This window comes from Podarcis melisellensis (assembly GCF_964234715.1).
Source record: "Podarcis melisellensis genome assembly, chromosome: 5".
Taxonomy (NCBI): domain Eukaryota; kingdom Metazoa; phylum Chordata; class Lepidosauria; order Squamata; family Lacertidae; genus Podarcis; species Podarcis melisellensis.
Genome location: NC_138537.1, coordinates 2,539,479 through 2,565,429, shown reverse-complemented (window position 1 = coordinate 2,565,429; position 25,951 = coordinate 2,539,479). Strand labels below are relative to the sequence as shown.

Below are 25,951 nucleotides of genomic sequence, written 5' to 3'. Positions count from 1 at the left end.
GCAGGAATCTCAACTAAAGCATCCATGACAGGTGGCCATCCAACCTTGGCTTAAAAAATTCCAGTTCTCCGAGGTTGACCATTCAACTGTCAAACAGCTCTTGTCAGAGGGTTCTTCTTCTTTATCATCATCTTCTTCATCTTCATCATCTTCTTCTTCACCAGCAAGTGTGCCCATAAAACTTCTGGTTCTGATCTCAGCTCAACCAGAGATCTCCTTCTAACTTGCAAGCCCAGAGCGTATGGCTTAAATATCAGCCACGCACATGTTCAAAAACCATCTTGGCTGCTGCTCATATCTGGCCTAAGCGATGCGTCAGTCCCCTGCACACGCCTGAGTGGAGGCCTGCCATGTGTGCCCGGGCGAAGCCGAGTGTTTTTCGACTGGGTAACCATCCACTTGGAATATTCCCGGCACGTCTCACTGCCCTAATCCATCCGGAATTTGACGGCTTCAGGAGACGGAGGAAAACATCCACATACGCCTTCGGCGGAGGGCAAATTATCGACTTCTGAAGCTGGAAACAGCAGAGCGGATTTCTGTTTGTTCAACATTTGGCTTCTTAGAATGATGGTGTCGCGAGGGAGTTACTTAAACAAATTGCTTTATTATTACAACGTGGCATGGAAGAATTAAGGAGCGTGTGTGTGTGTGTGGAACTGCACTTCTCCTTTTATCTCCCGTAAGAAAAGTTACTTCATTATCACTTTCTCTTTGTGTAAGATCCTTGCCTTTAATATGTAACCTACCTCCTAGGGTATCATGGTTATTTATTCTGAGTTTTAGCCCAGATGTTTTCCACGTAGGCAATATTTAAACCTTTTTTCATGTAATTATTATCATATCTTTGGGAGGTTTGTGCCAATTAGGCTGCATCTCTTTAATGTGCTGTCAGTGATGGAGGGGAGAAGAAGAAGGCAGGCCGGCTCTGGGTGCCCTCAGAGCTTCCACCTATCAGGGGGTACCCTGTCTCTCTGGGAACTATAGCGCAGAATTGGTAAACTCGGTGCAGAGTTAAGAGCCGTTGCTCACCCTTCACCAACCTGGTGCCATCCAGATGTTTTGAACCTCAACTCCAGCAGCCCCAACTGGCAAGAGAAGTGTGGTGTAGTGGTTAGAGTGCTGGCCTAGGACTTAGCAGACCAGGGTACTAGTTCACAGGTGGCCATAAAGCTCAACAGTCTTCCAGCCTAAGCTACCTGAAGGAGCGTCTCCTCCCCTATAGTTCTGCCCGGACACTGAGGTCCAGCTCCCAGGGCTTTCCGGCGGTTCCCTCACTGCGAGAGGCCAAGTTACAGGGAACCAGGCAGAGGGCCTTCTCGGTAGTGGCGCCCGCCCTGTGGAACGCCCTCCCATCAGATGTCAAAGCGATAAACATCTACCTGACATTCAGAAGACATCTGAAGGCAGCCCTGCTCAGGGAAGTTTTTAACATGTGACATTTTAGTGTATCTTTCTTCTTTGTTGGAAGCCGCCCAGAGTGGCTGGGGAGACCCAACCAGATGGGTGGGGTACAAATAATAATAATAATAATAATAATAATAATAATAATAATAATAATAATAATAATAATAATTACCTCACAGGGTTGTGAAGGGGAGAACCCCACACTCTCATACCTCCTGACTGGCCCATGCTGTAGAATTGGCACTTTCTGGGAACGTGATGGAGACTATAATAGGATTAATAAAACAGGACGGGCATGGTAATAGGATCAGAAATGAGAAGCGCTTTAGGAACACATTCAAAGCCAAAAGAAAGGGCATCTGTTTGTCCCTCTCTTTTCAGGAACTGGGGGAGAATGAAGGCTACCTTTGACTTCTAGTAATAAATACATAAATAGACACAGAGCTCGTGCAGAAAGCACTCTTGTGCAACTGAAAGCGAGGGTGAGCAACCTCAGAAGGTGGGTGCATTTTAAGTGCTCCACTGCCGAATGTGTGAACAGCCTTGCATTTGAAGTGATATGAAAGCTTTTGTCTGCTGTGTTCGATCTGCGACGGCTCTGTCATCTATTCCCTTGGTGGTGGCTTCAATGGCCTGGATTTAAAATCAGCCCACTTTGCCATGTGTCCTGACCTTGCATGGAAGCCGGAACAATGATTGGCCTTTAAAAACTCTCCCCGGGTGGCAGCAAAGCTGAGCCTGGCCAGGGGTTGCTGGAAGGTGTGTGTCTCTGAGGCCGAGCAAGGTGTGGGATTGGGAATCGAACCAGGTATGATTTATCAAGGAGCAACCTCAACCGGCTGCTTTTGTAGTTAGTTAGCTAGCTGGATGGGTTCGTTGGCTGGGTGCATTGATAACCACTCCCTGGATCATCACCTTGTCGCGTTGAGTGGGCTTGCATGTTCCTATGACCCTTGTGAGCGAAGCCGTCGGGAATCTCGTACTCCCAGCAGGGTCACCCAAGGTGGTAAGGACAAAGTGTGCCAAATGTTGAGCCAGCGTGGTGTAGTGGTTAAGAGTGGTGGACTCGTAATCTGGGGAACCGGGTTCGCGTCTCCGCTCCTCCACATACAGCTGCTGCGTGACCTTGGGCCAGTCACACTTCTCTGAAGTCTCTCAGCCCCACTCACCTCACAGAGTGTTTGTTGTGGTGGAGGAAGGGAAAGGAGAATGTTAGCCGCTTTGAGACTCCTTCAGGTAGTGATAAAGTGGGATATCAAATCCAAAACTCTTCAAAGGGAAGGAGCTAGACAAAGAATGATCCAAGAAGTCCTCAATGGCAGAACAGGCAGATGATAACAAGTGGTATGTTACAACAGTTGTGAAGGTGGATGAAGGCTGCAGCAGATAGGAATCTACCAGTTTGTTGTGACTACTTTATGCCATCGGAACAGAGCCCTACTGCGAAGACTGTGCGTTGGTCAGCGTGCACTGATCTACACACATAAAACAAATTCACACACAGGGTCTTCCAAAAACCCACCATGTTTATGGAAGACAATCTTACTCGGTTACGAGTGATCACCAAAGAAAGAAAGAAAGATTGAGGATAGCACCAAAGAATTGTAGAGTTGGAAGAGACCCCCAAGGATTACAGAATCATAACGCGGTAGAGTGGGAAGGGACCCTGAGGGACATCTAGTCCAACCCCCTGCAATGCAGGAATCTCAGCTAAAGCATCCCAGACAGATGGCCATCCAACCTCTGCTTAAAGACCTCCAAGGAAGGAGGTAAAGGTAAAGGAACCCTTGACCATTAGGTCCAGTCGTGGCCGACTCTGGGGTTGCGGCGCTCATTTCGCTTTACGGGCTGAGGGAGCCGACATTTGTCTGCAGACAGTTTTTCCAGGTCATGTGGTCAGCATGACTAAGACGCTTCTGGCAAAACCAGAGCAGTGCACCTTCCTGCCAGAGCAGTACCTATTTATCTACTTGTGCCTTGACGTGCTTTTGAACTGCTAGGTTGGCAGGAGCAGGTACAGAGCAACAGGAGCTCACACCGTTGCGGGGATTCGAACCGCCGACCTTCCAATCGGCAAGGCCAAGGCTCAGTGGTTTAGACCACAGCGCCACCCACGTCCCCAAAGGAAGGAAAGTCCACTGAAACATGGAGAGCTGAACTTAAACTTGGAGAAATGTAATTTGGGAGACACTGGAAATGACAAATTTGTACTTTGCTATTTTGGGGAAGTCTGGTTCCTTCGGAGGAAATCTCGTCACCCGCTGCGACCGACGTGGTTCGCAGGTGAGCAAGGGACCACCTGGCTTTGAAATCTGCAAGTCTGTATGGTGGATCAGGGCCAGTTACGGTACTGATGAGAGAATGGTTATACTCTGTGTTGCCAAAATGGCTTATACCGCCTGGAACAGCCTCTGCAGAATCCGCGTGGCCAGAACGCCTTCCGTTTGCGTGCCTTAATTGCGGATAAATACTGTGCTGTTTGACGAAAAGTCTTTTAAAAGCCAGATTCCTGGTTCGCTGTCGGGATCAGTGGGGTGCTAATGCGCCTGCCTCCCGGCTAGGAGCGCCTAATTCAGCATCTCATCTTGCCAGCACACTCGCAGCCTAACTGATTTCGCCTCTTGACGGGCTTGAAAACAACAGGAAGGCTAATTGCCATTCCTGCCGCATCAGATGGTGAGTCCTGGAGTAATTTGCCCCAGATAAGAAGCAGACAAACCAGCCCTTCTAATGAGATCCCCCGAAACGTCTTGTTTGCTTCCGAATTTTCTCTCCTCCCTGCTAGGAGATGCTGGAGAAGGTTAAAGCTGCTTTAGTCTTGATAGCTTCGAACAAAGAGTGAGGATAATATTTCGATTGCCGGCTGACCTGTCTCCGTTTCGGGCTGTGAAGATGCTTCTCGAGACTCCGCCAGGGGTGAAGTCAAATTGCTAGAGAATCACAGCACCTGCTGTGGCTACAGAGACCAGGAACTCTTAACTGCTTCCTCCTGTGTTGTTTTTGCTGCATTAGCAGCACCAAAGGGACCTCTCCAGGTCGCAAGCCTGGGCAGTGTTTCTGGAGGTCCTGGGCTGCCCAGGTGACAAAAGCCCTCTCTCAGCCTTGCTGATGTGGCTCAAACTCCCAATCACTTTCTAAACAGCAGCTTGTCTAAACTTAAGTTTGTCTAAACAAGCGCTGAAAAGGGTAGAGCGATGTTGCATACCTAATAGTGATATTTAATCATAGAATCATAGAGTTGGAAGAGACCACAAGGGCCATCGAGTCCAACCCCCTGCCAAGCAGGAAACCCCATCAGAGCACTCCTGACATATGGTTGTCAAGCCTCTGCTTCAAGACCTCCAAAGAAGGAGACTCCACCACACTCCTTGGCAGCAAATTCCACTGTTGAACAGCTCTTACTATCAGGAAGTTCTTCCTAATGTTTAGGTGGAATCTTCTTTCTTGTAGTTTGGAACCATTGCTCCATGTCCGCTTCTCTGGAGCAGCAGAAAACAACCTTTCTCCCTCCTCTATGTGACATCCTTTTATATATTGGAACATGGCTATCATATCACCCCTTAACCTCCTCTTCTCCAGGCTAAACATGCCCAGCTCCCTTAGCCGTTCCCCATAAGGCATCGTTTCCAGGCCTTTGACCATTTTGGTTGCCCTCCTCTGGACACGTTCCAGTTTGTCAGTGTCCTTCTTGAACTGTGGTGCCCAGAACTGGACACAGTACTCCAGGTGAGGTCTGACCAGAGCAGAATACAGTGGCACTATTACTTCCCTTGATCTAGATGCTATACTCCTATTGATGCAGCCCAGAATTGCATAGGCTTTTTTAGCTGCCACATCACACTGTTGGCTCATGTCAAGTTTGTGGTAGGCAGCAATAAAAATAAATGAGGCCTCTCTGCAATCCCCCCCCCCCCTCAAAAAAGCCAACTCAGAGTATGGACCCTCGCTCTGCATGCACTTTATGAAGAGACCTTTGGAGACAGAGGAGATTGGATTTCAAATATGCACACAAAAACCATATACACTGGGCACCAGCTCTGCCCCCAGTCGCTGGGGAAACTCAGCCAGATGGGCGGGGTATAAATAATAAATTATGATGATTATGATGATGATGATGATGATGGTGATGATTATTTCAGATTGGTTGGTATTTGATCCCCTTGCAAATTCCTGTATTTGGCTTCCTTTGTGCCACTTGGGCATTTTTGAATTAGGTGTCGACTGAAACCAATGCAGGGACACGGGTGGTACTGTGATTTAAACCACTGTGCCACTTGGACTTGCCAATCAGAAGGTTGGTGGTTCAAATCCCCATGATGGGGTGAGCTCCCGTTGCTCGGTCCCTGCTCCTGCCAACCTAGCAGTTCAAAAGCACGTCCAAGTGCAAGTAGATTAATAGGTACCTTCTGGCGGGAAGGTACACGGCGTTTCTGTGGTTCGCCAGAAGCGGCTTAGTCATGCTGGCCACATGACCTGGAAAAACTGTCTGTGGTCAAACGCCGGCTCCCTCGGCCTGTAGAGTGAGATGAGTGCCACAACCCCAGAGTCATTCGCGACTGGACTTAACTTTCAGGTGTCCCTTTACCTTTACCTAGAAACCAACACAAAGCAGGGATGGATCTCGCTCCATGCTTATGTTAGCCTTGCTGTTAAGAAAACCTGCCACTGCCTTCCCCATCCTGCGAGCAGCTCCTCTCCAACAGCTTGGATTTCCAGGAGGGTACCTCACCTGAAAGACGAAAACCAGAGCCGACAAGCTCATGGCGGGGATATGCGAGAAGCTGCCCCCCGGAGAGCCTGTTTAGACTCGAGCCCCGTCTTCAACCATCTGGTACCGACAAGGCTTCCTAAATCATGGCTTGGGCTGCCTGTTCCAGACATCAATATTATTTATGTAGATAATCAAATCTCTATAAACAGCCGCAGCGTGTGTTCGGGAGCCTACCGGAATATATCTCGGCACGAGAGAGGCAAACACCAGAGGGGCAGAACTTTATGGGGAAGGGGAGAAAACGTCCCCCAAGCTGTCAAGGTTGTAATAAAGCCATCTTTATTTAGTGGCACCCTGGCCGTCGCCAGGGTCTCAGTCAGGTGCCGGTGATGTGCAGTGTGCGTTCTGAACGCCGCACAGGTACGGAGTAGACCTGCAATTTATGCGAGGGGTTTATGTTCTGGGGATTTGCAGACAAAGGCATCATCACCATGTTCGGGAAGTTCGGGAAGTTCGGGAAGACGCCCTGGGATCTCCCCCTCTGGAGATTTAGCATTGGGGGGGCAGCAGGGGCCGTGGCCCTCAGCGGAAATTCAGAAAGTGGGCCAAAGATGCCGCAAAACTGGGAGGGAGGTGGCTCCCTTTTCTGGCCGCGCAGCAGCAGGAGACATGGAGCGGACGTCTCTGGGGCGGCCGGATGGGCTGTGAGTGGATAGCAGACTGCCAGCCAGGCAGTGAGAATTCTGTCCCACCTTAAGGAACAGACGTGTGGAATTGTTGCATGTCACATGTCTGTTTACATTCCAGCATGCTGGGAACTTCCATTTGTGTATAGCTTTCTGTTTTGCTTTGGACACGAAGGAGATCAGACATGTTTCCTTTTGTCCTGATCTATGCTTAATAAAAAGGGACGCAGGTGGTGCTGTGGGTTAGACCACAGAGCCTAGGACTCAGAAGGTTGGTGGTTCGAATCCCCACGACAGGGTGAGCTCCCGTTGCTCGGTCCCTGCTTCTGCCCACCTAGCATTTCTAAAGCATGTCAAAGTGCAAGTAGATAAATAGGTACCGCTCCAGCGGGAAGGTAAATGGCGTTTCCGTGCGCTGCTCTGGTTCGCCAGAAGCGGCTTAGTCATGCTGGCTACATGACCCGGAAGCTGCTCTGCTGCTCCAGAGAAGCGGACACAGAGCAATGGATCCAAACTACAAGAAAGAAGATTCCACCTAAACATTAGGAAGAACTTCCTGACAGTAAGAGCTGTTTGACAGTGGAATTTGCTGCCAAGGAGTGTGGTGGAGTCTCCTTCTTTGGAGGTCTTTAAGCAGAGGCTTGACAACCATATGTCAGGAGTGCTCTGATGGTGTTTCCTGCTTGGCAGGGGGTTGGACTCAATGGCCCTTGTGGTCTCTTCCAACTCTATGATTCTATGATTCTGTGATTCTGTACGCCGGCTCCTTCAGCCAATAAAGCGAGATGAGCGCCGCAACCCCAGAGTCGGTCACAACTGGACCTAATGGTCAGGGATCCCTTTACCTTTACCTTACGCTTAATAAAACCTGCTTGTAAATATGCTCACACAGCCTCTCGTGCCACTTCTGTCTGTGCAGCGTTTTCTCTGCTGGATAGCGTGCTCAGTCTTCTAAAGCCTGGGTCGAAGATTTATGTTGCACCAAGGACCGGAGTTCGCCTGGCACCCCAACCAGTGGGCTGGGGCCGGCTGGGGGCCTGCCAATTGCCCCCGTATCCTTGGGTGCATGCCAACAGCCAGGCCCTCCCTTGCCTGGATGAAGCCCCCTCTCATTGCCCACCCCTTTCAGCATCTCGTGATGACGCGCCACATGCTTCTCATGCCATGGCTAACACCGCTGCCATGTGCAACAGGTTGCTGATGTCCTGGGTACCTCCCCCCCAGATCCTTCCTGCCCCAGGGCTGCCAGAGAACAACCAGGCAAGGCTCATCAGTACGGGAACAGGCCAGCAGCACAGCGGCTTCTGGGCCTGACAGGCGGATCTTCCTGTGGGCACACTACAAGCGAGTTGCAGTGCCCCATCTCTTTCGCACCTTGCCCCGGGCACAGGCAACCGACGCTATGCCACTGTCTCCCTGACAGCTCTCCTTTCCTTACTGGGCTCTGTGGCAGTTGTGTGAGGCTTCTGGGAGGCCGTGGGAGATCTCTCAGGCCCTTCCCAAGATCTCAGATGGCCCCACAGTATCTTGTGGGGTCCCGCAACTTTCTCAGAGCCCCATAAGCAAAGTGGAGGACTTATAAACTCCATGGCACAGAAAGTGCTTTTTAAGCACTCTGGCTTGCTTAGCAGGGATCTGGGAAGGTCCACTGGAACGGGCACACTGTGAAAGGCCTCAGATGGCAATTGCAGGGTCTGAGGCTCTCAGCTTTTGCTAGAGCAGGCATGTCCAACATGTAGATCATGGGGGGGGGTTTCCAGGTAGATCGTGGGATCTCCAGGGTGCTCCTGATCGATCCCCTAGAAAAGCTCAGCAACTCTGGGGCACCCCTTCCCAAAAAAGGATCAACAACTCTGATCAACCCCCCCCAAAAAAGATCAACAACTCTTGGCAATGGGTAGATCACTGCCATCAATGAGTAGATCACAGTCTCTTGGGAGTTGGACGTGCCTGTGCTAGAGCATTGCTTCTCAGACTTTTTTCTCTGAAGCACACTTTCAGAATAAAAATTTGCTCATGCCACACTGCATTTTGTATTGATAAGATATACAGTGGTGCCCCGCAAGACGAACGCCTCGCAAGACGAAAAACCTGTAAGACCAAAGGGTTTTCCGTTTTGGAGGCGCTTCGCAAAACGAATTCCCCTATGGGGTTGCTTCGCAAGACGAAAAAAATCTTGCATCCCCCCCGCGGGTTTTTTCCGCTTTTTCCGCCCTTTTCTTAAGCCGCTAAGCCGCTTATCAGCTGTTCCGCTGATAAGCTGCTTAACAGCTGATCGCTGGAAGCCGCTTGACAGCTGTAGCGCTAATCCGCTAAGCTGTCAATGGGCTTGCTTCGCAAGACGAAAAAACCGCTAGACGAAGAGAATCGCGGAACGAATTAATTTCGTCTTGCGAGGCACCACTGTACATCGGAAAACAAAAAGGAACAGCTCCCAGCAGTGCTCGGTTTATAACACAGAACACAATGGTCACAGGACACCCAGAAAGTATAAAACAATGCAGCTACATAAGAAGATGAATTATTCCCACAATATAACTATCAATGAGCCTCTTGCAGACGTAGCTTGAGTATTTAGTGCAAACCCAATGAGAGGTGTGATCTTGCTTTTGCCGGGTAAGGTCTCGTTTGAGACAAACTAACTCTCCTCTCCTCATCAACACAAAGAAGCCTTTGTATTTTCCAATCTTTCATATTTGTCAGAGCTGGAAATCTCTGCTCACAGCAATATGTCGTGGAGAATTGTAGAAGAATAGCCAGTGTTCTTGAAGAAAGATACTGTTTCTGGTTGTATATCCCACCAAATTACTTTGATATTATCGTGTCCTATACTAAACTGAAATGTTTCAAGGTTTCTTTGACTGCCCTCGAATGTTCCCTCCACACTTGCCTTCTTTTCCTGCCAAACCCTGGGAGAGCTTGTGGCCTAGAGGGATATTGTATTTATCTTGCGTTCAGCTTGATGGTTGATGGGTGGGGTACAAATAATAAAATTATTATTATTATTCCTGTCATCTATAGGTGACTTCCCACCACCGCCACCACCTCCACCTCCTTCTGATGATCTTGGGAATCCTCCTCCACCTCCGCCCAGTGCCTTTCTTCCTCCTCCTCCTCCTCCTGATGAAGCCATGTTCAATGTTCAGGTAAGAAGGCATCCATAGTGCTGCCAAGGGCACAGATGGGGTTCTTGTGGTGCCCGGCTGTGGTCAAGGCGAATCAAGTGCCGATGGTGCTAGGTACTGTACAGCGGCAGTGATGACCACCAAAAGAAAGAGCTGCTTCATGTGGCTTGTAGTTAAACTGTGGAACTCCCTGCCACAGGAGGCAGTGATGGCCAAATTTGTGGAGGAATTGTGCTTGAGTTCTGCTTTTGGGTTTCTCTTTAGTGTATCTGGTTGGCCACAGTGAGAACAAGATGCTAAATGGGCCATTGGACTGACCAGCAGGCCTCTTTTTATTTTCTTAGAACGGTATCTAAAAAATCCCAGTCATTGCTTTCCCATTATATGTTACACCATCACTTGTATTTACTTTACTTATAATGTTAGTCTCCCTTTCCTTTTTAATCCCCCCCCCCATACTAGCAATCTACCTACTTTATTTGCAAACCCTGTTTCAAATATTTTAATTTCTCTTTCATTTCTTGCCATGTTTAAATAGCTTTGCCTTTCTTATATCCTTAATGGTCAGTTTCCATCCAGGTGTCTCATGAACATCACTAAGTTGGGGTCAGCAGGGTGAGGGATTTGCAAAGGTGCGGCCAAGAAGTAGAAGGCATTTTATTCCATTGCCGACTCAAGGAAGATGATACCCATCTGCAGCATTTAGCCAGAAAGCATTGCATGTGTATGACTCAATTAAACCTTGCAGCAACAGCCCAGCAGTGCAGACCAGTACCTTGCAATTTCAGATCTGAGGCTGAAGTGGTCACTGCGCTTACTGTCACACATTGTAGGTTTGTGGATGGTCTGTGTTTCGATCTGGGGGGGGGGCTCCCTCCCACTTCAGAAGTGATAAGCAGCTTTGTTTTGTTACTGGCTGCTGGTTTTATTTGACATTATTAGGATGGTTGGCATTTCTATGTTGTCAGCTGCATGGATTTCCCGTGGTGGAAGGGAAGGAGACAGAACAATTTAAAAGAAAAGATTTGACCAGGTGGCAGCGGAGACCCAGCGAAGGTGCTTAGAGTGGCTCAGGGAAGCTTTCCTGTTTGGTCGTGTCCAGTCCACCTCTTCGTGACCCCCTGGACCAGAGCACGCCAGGCCCTCCTGTCTTCCACTGCCTCCCACAGTTTGGTCAAACTCATGCTGGTAGCTTCGAGAACACTGTCCCACCATCTCGTCCTCCGTCGTCCCCTTCGCCTTGTGCCCTCCATCTTTCCCAGCATCAGGGTCTTTTCCAGGGAGTCTTCTCTTCTCATGAGGTAGCCAAAGTCTTGGAGTCTCAGTTTCAGGATCTGTCCTTCCAGTGAGCACTCAGGGCTGATTTCCTTCAGAAAGGATAGGTTTGATCTTGCAGTCCATGGGACTCTCAAGAGTCTCCTCCAGCACCATAATTGAAAAGCATCAATTCTTCGGCGATCAGCCTTCTTTACAGTCCAGCTCTCACTTCCATACATCACTACTGGGAAAACCATAGCTTGAACTATATGGGCCTTTGTTGGCAAGGTGATGTCTCTGCTTTTTAAGATGCTGTTTTTTAAGATAAAACACAGCAAATAATGGAACCCAAAGAACAATACAATAGCCCTCCTCCCCACAGATCTGTTTAAAAGGCTGCAAGATATGAATCAGCCCAAGGCCTGGTTGAACTGGTCACATCTGGGGCAGAAGAGGCTGCCTTATATTGAATCACACTGGGGGCTCCCTCACCCAACTGTTGCCTCTTGCCTCTCCTGAAAGCAAAACTTTGGGAAAGCGCCCCAAAATTTACTGCATGTTATACATGTTATCCTAAACATTAGGAAGAACTTCCTGACAGTAAGAGCTGTTGGACAGTGGAATTTGCTGCCAAGGAGTGTGGTGGAGTCTCCTTCTTTGGAGGTCTTTAAGCAGAGGCTTGACAACCATATGTCAGGAGTGCTCTGATGGTGTTCCCTGCTTGGCAGGGGGTTGGACTAGATGACCCCTGGGGGTCTCAGTTCTCTGAGAAGATGAGACTTGGCAGGGTGAGTTCTCCCACAGCTCAGTTATCGAGGGTGAAGATGGAATTCCCATTAGAAATATTTTCTGCGGCGACGGGCGCATGCGGATGGTTTCTCTGCCTGACCCGTTGGTGACATTCTGTCGACTGGCTGAGAATGAGGGCTTCTGGTTTGTTGAGAATCTCCCCCCAGTCACGGCTGCTGGACTTGCCCTGCGCCAGGAAGCCTCCCTTCTCCTCCTCCTCTGATTGTTCGGCGTGCCACCTTGCCGCCAGAGACCGTTAATTCTATTTAATGGCTAATTAAACGCTAATTCATGCTGCCTTTGGAACAGGATTAAGGTCGGCGGGGGTGGGAGCCAGCAAAGAAACGGGAAGCTCTCGCAGTGGCCATAATTATCGATAATGAGCTCTGGGCTCTAATTTTATTAATTAAAAGGGGAGAGAAGAGGCAATATCCTCTGGAGCTGTTCTCCGTCAGAAAGAGCGCTGCTGCCTTGGAAAAGGTTTAATGACCTTTTTGGATGGGCCCGGGTCTTGATCTTCATCCCCAGATGGGACGCAAGTGGGGGGCAAAGGAGCTGGGGGGGGTTTGGGGGGGGGGAGAAAATGCCACACCACCTCCTGTTCCCTCTAACGCCGAAAACACACCCCAAGACACAGGTTTTTCCCCAAAACAGTATAATTTCCAAGCCACATGCAGCTTTAATTCTAGCCAAGCAATAATGAGTTGCCTTTACAACAACATAAACCGATTTGATGTGCAAAGTAGTTTCTCTGTGTTATTCCGCCTCCCTGTGACCGAGATAACGTCCATGGGTCTCTTGTTTTTCCTGCTTTTGCTATTGGCCAAATGCATCCAGTGTTGATTCATTAATATAATTCCCCAGAAAGCAGGGTTAAAGTTCCCCGAGGGTAGGTTTCATTTTAGAATTCTTCTTTATATATAATTTTTATGGCGTTTTCAATTTTACATTTCAAAATAAACATTTTGCGAACTTCAAAATATCCAGTGACTTCCCTTCTTCTCCTTCCATGGTTCATTTTAAGTATCATACTGTACATTCCTGAATATTTTACTGTAACCATTCAAATCAGTTTTCCACTTTTACATCCATAAAAAAACCATTTACTCTGTTGAATTTGATCTTACTGCTGCCAGTGTTTTCAGGTATCTACAGTTATTTTCCAGATATTCAATAAATGTATTCTATTCTTCTTTAAATATATGTTCTTCTTGCTCTCTTATTCTACATGTTGAATCTGCAAGTTCTTCATATTCTGTCAATTTAAGTTGCCAATCCTCCTTAGTTGGGGCTAACAAAACACAAGCCACAGTTGTTGCATACATAAATAACCTTTTCTGACACCTAGGAGTTTCTGTCAGGGTTAATCCCAACAGGAAGGACTCTGGTTTGGGGGGGGGAGTAGTTTCAAACATGTTTTTCAATTCATTACAAAGCATTTCCCAATATACTTTTACCTTTTTTCATGTCCACCACATGTGAAAAAAGTCTCTCTCTGCTTCTTTACACTTCCAACACATATCTGATTCTGTTTCATAAATCTTAGCCAACCTACGTGGCGTTTGGTACCATCTATGAATCATTTTCAGATAATTCTCTTTTGGTGTATAGAATCATAGAATCATAGACTCATAGAGCTGGAAGAGACCACAAGGGCCATCGAGTCCAACCCCCTGCCAAGCAGGAAACACCATCAGAGCACTCCTGACATATGGTTGTCAAGCCTCTGCTTAAAGACCTCCAAAGAAGGAGACTCCACCACACTCCTGGGCAGCAAATTCCACTGTCGAACAGCTCTTACTGTCAGGAAGTTCTTCCTAATGTTTAGGATAACATGTATAACATGCAGTAAATTTCGGGGCGCTTTCCCAAAGTTTCTCCCAGAGGTTAAGATCTATATTGTGTCCTTATATCTACTGACCAACATTTTTGGACCCACTTTTGTGCATGTGATGAAGATAAGATGTGCTGCATATTTGTGTGCTGAGAAGGAGGCGGGAGGGGGCAGTGGAGCAAGGCATGGCAGCCGCTGCCCTTTAAAAATGGGGACATGATCCCTCTTGAGTCAACTGTGAGAATGTACCCAAGTCGCCCTGCTAACCAGGAGAGCAGCGATTCCTCTCTATTGAGCCGGGCCTGAAATGCCATTGAATGAGGATCTTTGCATCCAGACTGCTTCCTTCCTTACTCTGCTCTCCTCGTTTTTTCCAATAATTTATTATTATTGGGGAATTAAATAACCCATCAGTGTCTTGACGGCGGTTGTAAATTGATGCTTCATTGCCTGAGATCCAAAGGGCCTTGGTGGAACTGCTGGGCAAGGGGAGCGTCCCCCCCAAATTTCTCCCCCCTGCTGCCCAAGAGCATCTTCTATTACCACCCAATAAGCCAGATTTTGAGGCGCTCGGAGAATCCTTTGGTGCAGAACAAAGCCCTCAGCTCCTTGCAGAGCAGAGCAAAATGGGGACTTGCTTTTGACACCCCTGCTCTCCACCGTGCACGAGTGAGGCGGGCTGTAGCGCGATAGCAGAGGATCTGCTTTGAATGCAGAACAACCCAGGTTGAGCCCCCTGCCTGGGGGGTGGGCTGCTGCCAGTCAGTGTAGACAACACTGAACTCAATCGACGGCCTGGTTTGGTATGAGGCAGCTTAAAGCACCACCCTTCAAACTGCTGAAGGCGTTGCAGAATCACACCCTGCGATGCCGCCCCAGAACACACTGTAACCCCACCCCTTGATAGACGCTTCTGCATTCTTAAGCTGGGGAAAGGGGTAGCTCTGTGGCAGAGTTATCTCCTTGACATTCAGAAGGTCCTGGGTTCCAGTCCTGACCTTTCCAGGTAGAGTTGGGATCATCTCTTGCCTGAGACTCTGCCAGCGCAGTGTGGACAATACTGCAGCATTTTTTCCCTGGTTGTTCTCAGGTTGTTGGTGAGACGTCACCATTATTATCACCTTTTCCTAGATTGTTTCCAAATTCTTTGGATTCCAAGTTATTTTTATCACAAAGGAACTGTCGTCATCATTATCATCGTCATCATCATCATCTATGGGTGGCTACCAACAGAATTAAAAGCACAATAAAACATCAGGCATTAAAAACTTCCCTATAAAGGGCTGCCTTCAGGTGTCTAAAACTCAGATAGTTGTTTATTTCCTTGACATCTAGTGGGAGCGTGTTCCACAGGGCGGGCACCACCACCGAGAAGGTCCTCTGCCTGGTTCCCTGTAACCTCACTTCTCACTGGGAGGGAACTGTCAAAAGGCCATCGGAGCTGGACCTCAGTGTCTGGGCAGAATGATGGGGGTGGATACACTCCTTCAGATATACTGGACCGAGGTTCTTTAGGGCTTTATAGGTCTCCTCCAGCACCATAATTCAAAAGCATCAATTCTCCAGCGATCAGCCTTCTTTATGGTCCAGTGAATGAAGAGAACTCCCCCCCCCAAAAAAAAATGGGCTGTGCAGAAGACCCCCCAGGCCATAAATTCACCTCTTACTCCACCTGTCAGTTCCTCATTTTTTACACCCTTAATGCCAAATGGTTTCTCCACGGCATTCCTTCATTTCTTGTGTGTTCCTTTCCCCTTCGTCTAGGTCAGCACCGGCGGCAAGACCCTGGAGGAGAGGCGTTCCAGTCTGGACGCGGAAATCGACTCCTTGACCAGCATCCTGGCTGACTTGGAGAACAGCTCGCCTTACAAGCCGCGGACACAACAGGTCAGAGTTGGGGAGAGATGTCAGAAAGGGCCCAGCGTCCACAATCAGCCTCTTCTCTCGGACGGGGGCTTGATGTGGGGGCGTAGGGTGTTGCATGCTGCCTGTTGCATTCAAAACAGACTGAAAAAGTGGCAAGGTATTTTTTTATTTTTCATAAATACCGCGTAGAGCAGCACGCTGGTTCCTACCACATCGGTCCAGTTCCATGCCTCTATTCTGTTTACAAACTGTCTTGAGAATGATGCAAGCCACTAGGTGAATCCCTTCCCTTTTAGCAGTGTGGAGCCTCAGGTGCTTAATAATAATAATAATAATAATAATAATAATAATAATAATAATAATAATAATTTATTTATACCCTGCCCTTTCTGGTTCAAAAACTGGGCTCAGGGCAGCTAACAGCAAATTTAAAACACTTAATTGATGCAACAAAAACAGCATAAAATCCAGTATAAAACGTGAATAACAATAAATTCAGGATTCAAAAATCAATTTAGGGGGAAAATCCACCCAATAAACATTAGGTGATCACCAGGGCTAGCTGGCTGAATTAGTCCTATTTGGGCCAGCGAGGAGACCAGGGGAGAATTAGCTGTGGGATCCCAGAGCGGGGAATCTTCATAAAAAGGGGAGGGGGAGGGAAGGAAGGGAAATAAAAGATCAGGCTAATTTCAAGCTGAAAGCCAGGTGGAATAGCTCTGTCTTACAGGCCCTGCAGAAGGAGGTTAAATCCTGCAGGGCCCTGGTCTCCTGGGACAGAGCATTCCACCAGGTCGGAGCCATCACTGAGAAGGCCCTGGCCCTGGGGGAGGATAGTCTAACTTCCTTAGGGCCTGGGACCTCTAAACTGTGATTATTCATGGACCTTAAGATCCTCTGCGGGGCAGACCAGGAGAGGCGGTCCCGTAAATATGAGGGCCCTAAGCCACAAAGGGCTTTAGCTGAGATTCCTGCATTGCAAGGGGTTGGACTAGATGTCCTTCGGGGTCCCTTCCCGCTCTCAGATTCTATGATTCTGTGAATGCTTGCAGGCCAGGGTGATGGTAGCAGATGCAGCCTTGCTTTCCCCTCCACATTTAAGTGCTGTGCACGGAGCTTCTGCACAGATACCTGTGAAGAGAAACCAGGCAATCTGCTTAAAAAGAAGAAGCAGCAGCCTCTCTTGACCGCTGTGCCAGAGAATCTTTCCCTTCTGACTGCTGCTGTCGCTCCTGCGATCTGAGCTTCAAATTGTGTTGCCTCTCTCTCTCTCCGCCCCCCCCTGCCCACCAGCCCCTCTTTGTTGTCTAATCCCCCAGGCTGAAAACACTCTGGAAACAGCTCTGTTATCAGCAGGGTGCCTGCGTCAGCACCGTGGGGTGAAACCGGGGTGAGGTGGGTGGCAGGGATGAGTCACACAGGAAGCCAGGGCTTCGGAAGAGCAGTTTTCTGTTTGTGTGCCCAGAAGGAGAGTGCAAGGGGCTGCCCTGGAGGGATGGGACTCTGGGGATATTTTCCTGGAGGAGGAGGAAGAAGAAGAAGAAGAGGAGGAGGAAGAAAAGGAAGAAGAGGGAAGCCCTCTCCCCTAATGCTAGGATTTGTGGGTACCCAATGAAGCTGAAACTTGGAAGATGCAGGATGGATAGAAAAATGTCCTCCGTTAACCGGTGGAACTCACTCCCACAAGAGGCAGTGGTGAGCAACAACTGAGATGGCTTTAAAAGAGGATTGGGCAAATTCACAGAGGAGGAGAGAACTATCGATGGCAACTAAAAATCGCTCACCTTCAAAGCCCTATACGGCCTAGGACCCTCGTACCTACGGGACCGCCTCTCCTGGTATGCCCCACAGAGGAACTTACGGTCTTCAAATAAAAACACCTTGAAGATCCCAGGCCACAGAGAGGTTAGGCTGGCCTCAACTAGAGCCAGGGCTTTTTCGGCTGCGGCTCCAACCTGGTGGAATGCTCTGTCACAAGAGACAAGGGCCCTCCAGGACTTGACATCTTTCCGCAGGGCTGCAAGACAGAGCTGTTCCACCTGGCCTTTGGTCAGGGCGCAGCCTGACTCCCTCCTTTGGCAATCTTTACAAAACTTTAGTTTATGGTTGCCATCAATTTTGATTTTAATTCATTTTTATAATGTTTTATAATGTTGTACTGTTTTAGTGTTGTTAGCCGCCCTGAGCCCGGCTTCGGCTGGGGAGGGCGGGATATAAATAAAACTTATTATTATTATTATTATTAACTAGCCAGGATTGCTATGCTTTGCCTCCACAGTTGGTGGCACAAAAGTGGGGACCCCACTGTATGAAAATATACACAAGTGGGGGGGGGACAGGGGTTCAGGCCCAGGTAAGGTGCAATATAAAGTATAATATATAAAGCAAGTAAGGTTCAACAAAGGTACCCGCAATTACAAAACATACCGTATTTTTCCATCTATAAGGTGCCCCGAGTTGTTGAGCATGTTTTTTTTGGGAGGGAGGATTGCCAAAAATCGCTCACCAACACGCGTTGCTGCCTCTCGTCTGTCCCCTCACCAGCAGAAGCTGCCAATCACCCACCCAATTGCCGCAGCATCAGCCAATCAACACTAGCCCTTGACGCAGCAACCAATAACACACCCAATAGCTACTGGCAGCCGTGGCAGCAACCAATCAAATGTCTACCTTATGCCCTATCCATGTATAAGACGACTCCTACTTTTTAGCATGATTTTTAAAGATAAAAACCTAGTTTTATACACAGATAAGTACTGTACATCCCGCTTTAGGTAAAGGTAAAGGGACCCCTGACCATTAGGTCCAGTCGTGGCCGACTCTGGGGTTGCGGTGCTCATCTTGCTTTATTGGCCGAGGGAGCCAGAGCATGGAAACGCCGTTTACTTTCCCGCCGGAGTGGTACCTATTTATCTACTTGCACTTTGACGTGCTTTCGAACTGCTAGGTGGGCAGGAGCAGGGACCGAGCAACGGGAGCTCACCCTGTCGTGGGGATTTGAACCGCCGACCTTCTGATTGGCAAGTCCTAGGCTCTGTGGTTTAACCCACAGCGCCACTCGTGTCCACCCGCTTTAGGAGTGCCTTGATAAATTCCCTTCTGGGGGAACATCACCTTCAGAAAAAGCACATGTAATTTTTCGCCATTTGGTGATTGAAATCTGACCCATACAACAGAATCAATACTCTTAAGACAAGAAATTAAGTTTGTTCATCTCTTCGACACGATTGTGCCGCATGGGCTGAATACTTTGTTTGATCTGGGTTGCTTCTTGGAATGCCTCTTTCAGAAGCCTCTGTTATTTCTTCTATGTTCCCTATAAATGCTCACTAGATGGCTCCCTCTATGCTGTGCCGGCCAGTTTGCAGCAGACACCTCCCTTGTACCCTTTGCGGGACCTTACTAACCTGACAGGGTGAGTCAGCATGCTCACAGCCTCGGAAAGTTTGTTTCTTACGGTTTGGCTTGGGTTGCTGTTGTGTTTCGTTCTCAACTGAAGAAGGAGTTTTCCTCTGAAACTGGGATTACTGGCCTCCAGTCCTTTTGCCACAGCTGCTCCGCCACTTCCAGGAACTTTCTTGTGCCAGAGATTTGAAAAAAGATGTCATTTTAGTTTTGGACTTATGCTGATAACTCTGGAGTTTGCACTGTATGTTTTGTAATTGCGGGTCCGTTTGTTGAACCTGATTTGCTTTATGTATTAAACTTTATGTTGTCCCTTACCTTGGCCAGAACCCCTGTTTTCCCCACTTGTGTGTATCCACATCTGGAAGCAGTTTCTGAACACTGGTCGTGGGAAACCACAGTAATCCAGCTGTTTTGGACTGTCTCTCCCATCAGCCTCAGGCAAAAAGCAGAGAAAGCAGTCTCACTTGCTATCGTTTATTAAGGGGCTTCAAAATATTAATGGTTATTATTCAAGCGCCTACAAGGCATATGAAATGAAATATAAAAAACTCACTTGGCGTACCGGCTGAAAAGCTCACAGCTGACTTTTCTTCCCATCTCATTTGTGCCTATGGAACTCCCTCCCACAAGAAGCAGTGACGCTCACCAGCCTTGGATGGCTTTAAAAGAGGATTGGACAAACTCATAAGGGGGAGAGTGGCTACTAGCCAGGACAGCTCAGCTCGGCTCGGCCTCCGTGGTCGAAGGCATCACTGCTTCTGAACAGCACAAAGCAAGAGACCTCCCATGTTCAAGTCCTGCTTGTGGACTCTGGTTGGCCACTGTGAGGGCAGGGTGGCCTGGTCCCCTTGGGCCTGATCCAGCAGGCTCTCCTTATGTTCTTACCTGGGTGGGGAGAGTTGCCAGGGATCATGGGAGTTTGTTTCCTGCAAGTCAATCATCCCTGGCAGCCACAAAATTAAAAGATGCCTGCTTCTTGGGAGAAAAGCAATGACAAACCTAGACAGCATCTTAAAAAGCAGAGACATCACCTTGGCAACAAAGGTCCGTATAGTTAAAGCCAAGGTTTTCCCAGTAGTGATGTATGGAAGAGAGAGCTGGACCATCAAGAAGCCTGATCGCCGAAGAATTGATGCTTTTGAATTATGGTGCTGGAGGAGACTCTTGAGAGTCCCATGGACTGCAAGAAGAACAAACCTCTCCATTCTTAAGGAAATCAGCTCTGAGTGCTCACTGGAAGGACAGATCCTGAAGCTGAGGCTCCAAGACTTTGGCCACCTCATGAGAAGAGAAGACTCCCTGGAAAAGACCCTGATGTTGGGAAAGATGGAGGGCACAAGGAGAAGGGGACAACAGAGGACCAGATGGTGGGACAGTGTTCTCGAAGCTACCAACATGAGTTTGACCGAACTGCGGGAGGCAGTGGAAGACAGGAGTGCCTGGCGTGCTCTGGTCCATGGGGTCACGAAGCAGCAGACACGACTAAATGACTAAACAACAACAACAACAATCATCCCTGGCATAAAACAGTAAGGGTTAGTTTCTGCAGCTATCTCTTGGAAGTCTCTGAATTCATTTCCTATATTATGTTATGTTGCCTTTCTCTTTATATTCTGCCTTTCGGCCCCAAAAGTCCCCCAAGTCAGCTCACAACGAGCAAACGAATGTGAATCCAAACAATGCAAATTATGTAAATTGACAAACTTTGCTGTCACTCGAGGCCCAGGTGGTCTCAGTGGCTGGTGGCCTAGCTGTGCCCCTATCTGGACAGGGAGAGCTTAACTTCTGTTGTCAATTGTAAGCTCTTGGTTAGAGTACTGCAATGTGTTGTATGATTGGGAAACATGGACCACTTATAAAGGCCATCTCCAACTCCTCGAAAGATTCCATCAATGGTGTCTCTGACAATTTTTATGCATCACTTGTGAAGACAGACGAACTAATATCAATGTACTGGAAGAAGCAAAGATCACCCGTGTCAAAGCAATGATTCTTCAACATCAACTTCGTTGGACTGGTCATTTTGTGCGGATGCCTGATGATCGCCTTCCAAAGCAACTAGTCTATTCCCAACTTAAAAATGGAAAGCATAATGCTGGTGGTCAACAAAAGAGGTTTAAATACTCTCTCAAGGCAAATCTTTAAAAATGTAGTACAAACACTGAAAACTGGGAAACACTGGCCCGCGAGAGCTCCAGTTGGAGAACAGCCTTTCCCAAAGGTGTCATGGGCTTTGAAGACACTTGAACTCAGGACGCAAGGGAGAAACGTGCTAAGAGGAAGGCACGCTTGGCAAATCCACACCAGGATCAACTCCCGCCTGGAAACCAATGTCCGCACTGTGGAAGGACGTGTGGATCCAGAATTGGCCTCTACAGTCACTTATGGACTCACTGTTAAAACCGTGTGTATGGAAGACAATCTTACTCGGCTTTGAGGGATCACCAAAGAAGAAGAAAACCTGTGTGGCTTGCTCTGAAGACAGTTCGGAAACTTCAGCTGGTGCAGAATTTGGGGCAAGACAGTTTGAGCAAATAACAGTGATCCTGGCCCAGCTACACTGGTTCCCAAGCAGTTCCCAGGACAATTCAACAGTTCAGGACTGTAATGCCTCAAGGTCTGCCTCTCCCCATATGGTCCTAGTGATCATCATCTATTCTAGATCCTTCTTCATGTGACTCCTCCACGAGAGGCCCAGAGGGTGGCAACACGAGAACGGGGCCTTTTCTGTGTTGGCTCCCCATTTACGGAATGCTCTGCCCGGGGAGGCTCTCCTGGTGCCTTCATTACATCTCTTTAGGTGCCAGGCAAAAGCGTTCTCTTCTCCCAAGCCTTCGGTTGATTAAACAATCTATGGCCTTTTGCGATAGGAGGTGTTTATTGGCTTAGCTTGTTCCTGTTTTTGTTGTGCATTTTGTGTTCTCACTTTGCATTTTTATGTTGTGAACTACCCTGTGATTTTTTTAGATGTTGGGCAGTATACAAATTTTGATGGTGATGGTGATAGAAAACAACTTAGGCAGCGGCTTCGCCTTTTAAGGGTCCCTTGCCGAGCCAGTGGGGCTAGGCAGCTGGGAGAACTGGTGTCCCTTGATGGATCCAGCAGTCTCCCCCTCTGTATTCATTTGCCCCAACAGACTGGCCTGTTTTCAAGGAGGGGAGGAGTGGGGGTACAATAACATTCCCCTCCCTGGTTTGCACACCTGAGAAGGAGCATTTACACCCCACCTTTCCTCCATACAAGGTGACGTACATCGTTCTCCTCCTCCCACATTTAACCCCCACAACAACCCCAAGAGGTAGACCAGGCTGAGAGTGAGTGACTGGCCGTCGAGGTCATGGCTGAGTGAAGATTTGAACCCCAGTCTCGTAGGTCCTAGTTCGACACTCGAACTGCCACACAGCTCCTGGTTATATGCCCTCCCCTATCTGGACGTTATGGGATGCGGGTGGCGCTGTGGGTTAAAGCACAGAGCCTAGGGCTTGCTGATCGGAAGGTCAGCGGTTCGAATCCCCGTGACGGGGTGAGCTCCCGTTGCTCGGTCTCTGCTCCTGCCAACCTAGCAGTTCAAAAGCATGAAGTGCAAGTAGATAAATAGGTACCACTCCAGCGGGAAGGTAAACGGCGTTTCCGTGCGCTGCTCTGGTTCGCCAGAAGCGGCTTAGTCATACTGGCCACATAACCTGGAAGCTGTACGCCGGCTCCCTCGGCCAGTAAAGTGAGATGAGCGCCGCAACCCCAGAGTCGGCCACGACTGGACCTAATGGTCAGGGGTTCCTTTACCTTTACCTTTTATCTGGACGTTCTCCTCTCAATTTCGGACATGCGCTTGGCTAGCGTTGTGATGAAAAGGCACTCTGCATATGCTCGGCAGCGCTGCATTACTCCTTTGTGACCTGGAGCTGGAAACAGGTTCGGGGGCTGAGCTCTGGTGAGCCCCCTAGTGAGACGGTGTCTCCGTCCTGTGTGGCATGTGAGTGTTTCAGAGAGAAGGGGGAAAGGCAAAACGTTTCGTCTGCGGCGCTGTTTATCTGCCAGACCCTGCTCCCTCCTGGCAGGAATAAATACATGCTGCGCTTTTAAAGCTCCAGACTGCTTTGGAACAATTGCAAGATGTTCTCAGTACAGAACAGTTTAGCTGTGGGTGGAGGATGCATCTCTCAGACACTTTGTCAGAGAGCCGTCTGCGCCTCTTCCCTCCCTCTCTCTTCCCTGGGCTTGCTTTTTTAAAAAAACCAAACACAAAATATATTGATTGCCTTTTGCAGCGCTGGCTGCCTGGAACATATTGAGATCTGTTTGCGGATGTCTGGACGTGCCTTTGCTTTCTGTATATATTAAAGTTTCATTGACTTCAGGAGGAGAAACCAAAACTCATTTTATCTCTCTCTCTCTCTCTGGATGAGAGAGGTGGGAACTGGTCCCATCCAGAAGGGAGGAAGGGATCGGGCTGGTTTCAGGACGCTGCAGCTTGTGTTTTTATAGAACCCTAGAATTGTCGGCTTCGAGGGGACACCAAAGGTCATCTATCCCAACTCCCCGCAATGCAGACATCTCAGAATCCCTGACAGACGAGGGTCAACCACCTTCCATAGAACTGCTCTTACCGACAGAAAGTTCTACCTGTTGTCTACTTAGGCCTTTTCTTGTAGCTTGAAGCCGTTAGTCCTCCTTTGTGGAGCAGCAGAAAACAAGCTTCTTCTGGTTTCCCCTCCCTCATTATTATTTTTTAAACCTGCTTTTATTAATTTCCAAAACAGACCAATCCCACACCTGAGTTCTGGGGGACCATGACTCAGTCGCAGAGCAGCTGCTTTGCATTTAGAACATCCACGGATCAGTCACAAGCCACTTAAGGGAGCTCAGCTTGCAGGACCTTGGAGAGCAGCTGCCAATCTGAGTAGACAGGGCTAAACTAACTGGACAAAAAGGGGATACGGCTGCCTTAGCAGGCACTTTATTGACCAGTAACCACAGGAAGGGCCATAGGGCAGTGGCAAAGCATCTTCTTTACATACAGAAGGTCCTAGGTTCCATCCCCGATGACATTTCCACCCAGGACTGCCTGAGACTCCAGAGAGCCAGTTCAAGTCAGTGTATGAGCCTTCTGAGCTAGGTGGCCCATAGGTCTGTACAGTGGTACCTTGGGTTAAGTACTTAATTTGTTCCAGAGGTCCGTTCTTAACCTGAAACTGTTCTTAACCTGAAGCACCACTTTAGCTAATGGGGCCTCCTGCTGCCGCCGCAGCCCGATTTCTGTTCTTATCCTGAAGCAAAGTTCTTAACCGGAAGCACTATTTCTGGGTTAGCGGAGTGTGTAACCTGAAGCGTATGTAACCTGAAGCGTCTGTAACCTGAGGTACCACTGTATAAGAGTATCAGCCTTACACGATGAGCTGGGTTGGTCCATTCTGCATTTTTCCAAATACAGTGGAACCTTGGGTTACAGACGCTTCAGGTTACATACTCTTCAGGTTACAGACTCCGCTAACCCAGAAATAGAACCTTGGGCTAAGAACATTGCTTCAGAATGAGAACAGAAATTGTGCATCAGTGGCACGGCAGCAGGAGGAGCCCACATTAACTAAAGTGGTGCCTCAGGTTAAGAACAGTTTCAGGTTAAGAACGGACCTCCGGAACGAATTAAGTTCTTAACCCCAATATTTCCCAGCTTCTCCCCTCTGCAGCCTCTGAACTATGTCCTTCTGCAAACCACTGTTCTAAATCTATACTGTCTCCCTCTTCTCTGGGAAGTCCTGGAGGAGGGGAGCAGCGGACTCCACCGTTCCTCCTCTTCGGACCAGTCCCTCACAGTAAGTCCTGTATTGCAGCAGGTTGGACTAGATGACCCTCGGGTGCCCTTCCAGCTCTGTGATTCTGTGGACCCTTGTCTCCAGCTCCCGCCTGCCTCCTGGCTCGTTCCTCTGCTGGCTCTCCCTCCCCCCTGCGCTTGCCCTGCCCGCCCCTCCACCTTCTGTCTGTCTGATTTATCTCCCCGCCTGCCCACGCAACATACACACAGTACAAGGCGTTTTACATCTCCAGTACAAAGCTGCAGCGAAGCGACTGACAGCAATGCACAGTATTATGCCTGACCTGACAATTAGGCAGACTTATTACTGTGTCAGCTTGCCAGATGGATCATCTCCTAGGCGGGCAGCACGTTTCGTGTGTGAGCTTATGAATTTGCTGCTTCTTGAGTTATGTTTCCCCGGGTTGCCGGGGGTGTGTGTGGAGGGGGCAGAAGAAAGGAGAAGCTGATTGATTTGAACTCAGCTGCCCCCCCCCAATGCACTTCCAAGCGTGCTCAATGACAGCGAGGGGCAGCGGAGTCACCCCAAATCCTAGAGAGCATTGATTTGCGCCTTCAGGAAACCTTCTGAAGCAGCTAAGGGGGTGGAGAGAGAGAGAGAGAGAAGGGAAGGGAAAGGGGCTGTTTTTTTAAAGTAAAAATAACTCCTTTATCTCACCCACTTGAGGGAAGGCTGGTTTTCACTGGTTTTCTTCAAGCACCAATTCTGATGGGGATCAGGGTTGGAAGGTCCAGGAAGAAAACCACCCAAGAGAATCGGGCCCTTTTTGCTTGCACCAGTTGCTGTCCTGGCCAGATCTGATTCCCAGGGAACAGGTAGGATTGTCGCAAAGGGAGGGGTGCCTTGCAATGATTGTCTCAAGAAATTGGCGAACAGCACAAACTCCTGAATCCTTTTGAAAGCTCCTGGCCACACCATCTTCTGGGTGGGAGATGCAAAGCTCTTAGCATCAGAGCACCTTCCCATGCTCTCTGACCAGCTTGGACAGCTGCACCCGCCAAAATCATGGGTGGTGGCCGGGAAGGACCACCCCTTGCAAAAGACCCTCGTGGTT

The 25,951-nt window shown here is 48.7% G+C and overlaps 1 protein-coding gene and 1 long non-coding RNA gene across 4 annotated transcripts in view; one reads left to right on the top strand and one right to left on the bottom strand.

The window, feature by feature from the left end:
- The window catches only part of LOC309370040, a 250,041-nt gene that overhangs the window by 87,210 nt on the left and 136,880 nt on the right, over positions 1-25,951 (bottom strand). The gene's annotated exons all lie outside the window — the stretch shown is intronic.
- LPP (LIM domain containing preferred translocation partner in lipoma) overlaps positions 1-25,951 on the top strand; it is a 274,991-nt gene that overhangs the window by 152,486 nt on the left and 96,554 nt on the right. For all 3 annotated transcript variants that reach the window (XM_081911063.1, XM_081911064.1, XM_081911065.1), the window contains 2 exons: positions 9,826-9,950; positions 15,574-15,696. In XM_081911063.1, coding sequence (XP_081767189.1) covers positions 9,826-9,950; positions 15,574-15,696 — 248 coding nt within the window. The remainder of the gene's footprint in view (positions 1-9,825; positions 9,951-15,573; positions 15,697-25,951) is intronic.